This window comes from Rhincodon typus, chromosome 23, assembly GCF_021869965.1.
Source record: "Rhincodon typus isolate 14 chromosome 23, sRhiTyp1.1, whole genome shotgun sequence".
NCBI lineage: Eukaryota > Metazoa > Chordata > Chondrichthyes > Orectolobiformes > Rhincodontidae > Rhincodon > Rhincodon typus.
The window spans coordinates 15,702,037-15,705,773 of NC_063354.1; the positions used below are offsets into that span (position 1 = coordinate 15,702,037).

Genomic DNA, 3,737 nt, shown 5'->3' on the forward strand with positions numbered 1-3,737 from the left:
CCGGTGCTGTACACGTGGCTTGACTTCCATTGTGTTGCGGAATTCACAGAACTTTGAAAAATGGTCTGTGGAGAGAAAGTGTATTTTGAACAAACAGAACCGAGAATATTATTGGAATCCTGTTCAGGCAGAAACTAGTGTTCATTGGACAATTACTGCAGCAACTAAAAAAAACACGAAAGATTGAAGGAAACGCGGGCCAGGTCACAATTGTAAGAATTACAGGAAAAGTGCACGAATTAAAACTGTTTTGTTTTAAAAACAAAATTGGTTCTGAACCGGTTTTCGGGAATGTTGCAGTTTGGAGCATGGATGAAGACCGTGTTTGCCTGCAGCCCCTTGTCTGTGCCTCCCTCACACCATCCACAGCTGGCGTTGTGTCCTGTGTTCCTGCGATTTCTCGTTTGATCATGGTGCGTGCAAGATTTTTTTTCGACGCAAGTTAAAAGTGTAAATCCCTTTTCAGAGCATGTCTCCTCTTCAAGATATCAACCTCCAGTAGTGACTGCATTTAAGAGTACCGCTTTTTGATGGAGTCCAGAGGGGTTTGGTTTTGCAAGGAGGGAAAACAGGCGTGTGGTGGCTTGTCATCTTCTTGCGAGTTTCTCTCCATCAGCTCTTTACCGATGGATCTGTTTGAAAAGTGAACGTGTTGCTTTCCGGCCACACCGCTAACCGGGTGATTTAATGATCGACTGTAAACAAAGCACTTTCTCTGAAAACTGCAAGAGGTGACGACCTTCAGGATTGAGTGCATACAAACTGAAATGGACATTATCTCCCGTTTCTCAAACCGACATATAATGCGGGGGGACTGTGGATCTAACCGCTGTTTAAGACATCCAAGCCATCGCTGTAAAAAAGAAAGCTCTGTCCAACCTAGGAGCTTTGAAGGGGAATTGAACTTAAAATAAAGCCAGCAAAGGGGAGTCGGGAACGGTGGGGTGCAAATCGCTTTTTGTGATTCTTTTTCACGTTCGGGCACTGGCTGTTTGAGACAGGTCTTCCGCTGCAGTGGCTGACACAGTAAACGGGGCAGTGAGTCTGCAAACACGGTCAACTTAGGTCTGCAGGAGGTGAGGATAATGCAGAACATGACCATCCGTCTCCCGAAGGGAGCTACGTTCACTGTACAGGCTTTATAAAGCTTTTTAAAAGTGAGCAGTAAGGTTTGGACCAACCGCTCGGAATAAGACAAAGAAAGGACAAAGAAAACTTTTAGACCCACAAGCACTCCCAGTAACAGGAATTAATTTACCCCTGTTTAACTAATAATGCTCAATACATGATTTCGCAACCCGAACTTAGGAACAGTGCACGATGCTACTGCAAAACATGACTGAAACATACAAGTCCACCACTCCTTCAACACATGGACAGGGTCAGTTCAGAGTGGGATCTAATTGTTGACTGGAGTGATTTTCAGAAGTTTGTGGTGTCAAATTAGCAAAAGGGTAACCTTGGAGGTGTTTTTGACCTAGAAGAGACCAGGTTAAACGAGAGGAGTCATACCGCCTCAGAGCTCTCAGCTCGAGGAATTCTCGAAGAATGATCATTTATTTTCGAACGGCCAGCGCTGGCCAACTGGGGTTAAAGTGTTAGATCAGGCTGATTGATGAAGGTCCGTAATATTTACAGAAATTCCAGAGATACTTTGACATAATCGCCGAGAAAAAAATAAAGTGGCATCTGGAGCTGTCTGTTTGAGGACATAGTTCAAATAGTTTCAATCATCCGCGGTGTGCTGCATGTGTAGTTTTATGCGAAACCTGCTTTTAATACAGTGCTCATTAAAACCTGACAAGGGGACGGGAAAGGGGTCGTTTCCTCTTTTTTTTCTCAGTTTGAATTGGACAGGAGTCAGTGACATGCTCTCAATTCGCTTTCCTTCCAGCGTCAGTGCAGAATCCCCCAGAAATCCAAGTTAACGTCCATTCATTTTCGCCCAACTTCTCCCAAGCTCACAAGCTGACTTCAAGATGTTTTCTCTCCTTCTGACTAAATACTTGAGGGCCCATAAAATATTCCGCTGCTTATGAATATGTGAAGAGATTGGAGTTTGGAGAGCCAGGACTTGACAAGCCAATCTGTTCTGTGGAGTGAACGCTGTGAGTTTAAATAAATGTTGGTGTCGACAGTGAACCTGTGGAGCGGGAGAGGGAAGAGTTGGTGAACTAGGCGAGCTCCTGACTAAAGGAGTAAACTTCTCCCGAGGTGAATGGATCTGCTGTAGTGGGCGCTGTGCCTGAACTAATGGCCGTGGACAAAGTAATTTAATACCCGGTATGGTTGGAAACTGTGTGAGAGAGAGAGTGATGATGGAAACAGGAGTTCAGCCATGGGAACAGCGAGCAGATGTAGCTGCAGCAACCGCTGGAAGAAGCTAACGGAGCACAGCAGCGAGCAGAAGCCGGGAACTGAGATAGTGTCCACTCTCCTGCTGGAACCTCCTTAACCCAGGTTGATGTACAGACCCCGCCTCAGACACTCAGCTTGACTCTGGTGTATTGACCAACGGACGGACAGAGAGAGAGAAAAAAATCCCAGCAAACAAAAGGATGGACCATTCTGAAAGAACCCCATCTGCCCTCAGAGAGGATGCTGATGTGTTCTACTGGGAAGCTGCAGGCAACATCTCGGATGGACTGTGGTTAGTGGACGGTAGCCAGGAGCTGGAGGATATGGCTCAGCCCGGGGACTGGGAGTTGTTGCTGGCCTCTGTTTACTGCGTGTTGTGTGTGCTGGGCCTGGCTGCTAACTCGCTGGTTATTTACAGCATTGCACAGCCGGCTCGGGCCAGCACGGTGGCCAGCGTCTATGTGTTGAACCTGGCGGTGGCGGACGGCTTGTTCATGCTGGGGCTACCTTTCCTGGCCGTGCAGCTCGCCCTGCGGCGCTGGACTTTCGGGGGAGCCCTGTGCCGCCTGGTCATGCTCCTGGACGGGGTCAACCAGTTCGCCAGCGCCTTCTGCATCACGGTGCTGAGCTTAGACAGGTACCTGGCGGTGGCACAGCCGCTGAGATACTGCCGCTGGAGGAGCCCCAGGTTGGCAAAGTGGGTCAGTGCCAGCCTCTGGACTCTGTCCTTGCTCCCAGTGCTGCCCATGGCCATCTACTCCGAGGTGACTGGGAACCCTGGGCGCTGCATGGTCAGTTGGCCGGAGCCTGTGTCTACCTGGAGTGCAGCCTTTATCCTCTACACTTTTGTGTTGGGCTTTCTCCTGCCTTTCAGCATCATCTCGCTGTGTTGCCTCCTGTTGCTGCTGAGGCTCAAGAGGAGTCACGCTGCCTACCCCGAGAGGAGGCTCACCACCATGGTGCTAGCTATGGTCCTGGCCTTCACTCTCTGCTGGCTGCCCTTCTACACCATCAACCTGTGCCTGGTGTGGCTCACCAAACCAGGCAGCCCCTCTCTCCGCCGTCTCTTCCAGCTGCTGGTCGCCCTCTCCTACTCCAACAGCTGCGCCAACCCCCTCCTTTACATCGGCCTGTCCGGCAGCTTCTGGAGACGCTGGTCCGGGCCTCCTTGCCCCCGCTGGCCGCTAAGGACCAAGCTGCCGATGGACAACAGCACCGGCCCCGGAGCTCAAAGGCTACACAGCGGCACCGAGACCTCAGGCACCCTCTCGGCGGGCGGCGCGGAGTGTGACTTCAGATAGCTGCGGTTCTCCCTTTCCCAACCCCCGCCCTCCCTACCCCAACCCACAGACACCTACAACCCTATCCCAGCCCCCTTC

General features: G+C 50.7%; 1 protein-coding gene across 1 annotated transcript; it reads left to right on the plus strand.

Annotated features, from left to right (window-relative positions):
* The first annotated feature begins 2,558 nt into the window (after nucleotides 1-2,558).
* On the plus strand, nucleotides 2,559-3,659 carry LOC109911418 (somatostatin receptor type 5-like). Its single transcript, XM_020510719.2, has one exon. It carries the CDS (start codon nucleotides 2,559-2,561, stop codon nucleotides 3,657-3,659), a length of 1,101 nt encoding a protein of 366 aa, XP_020366308.2.
* The last annotated feature ends 78 nt before the right edge of the window (nucleotides 3,660-3,737 follow it).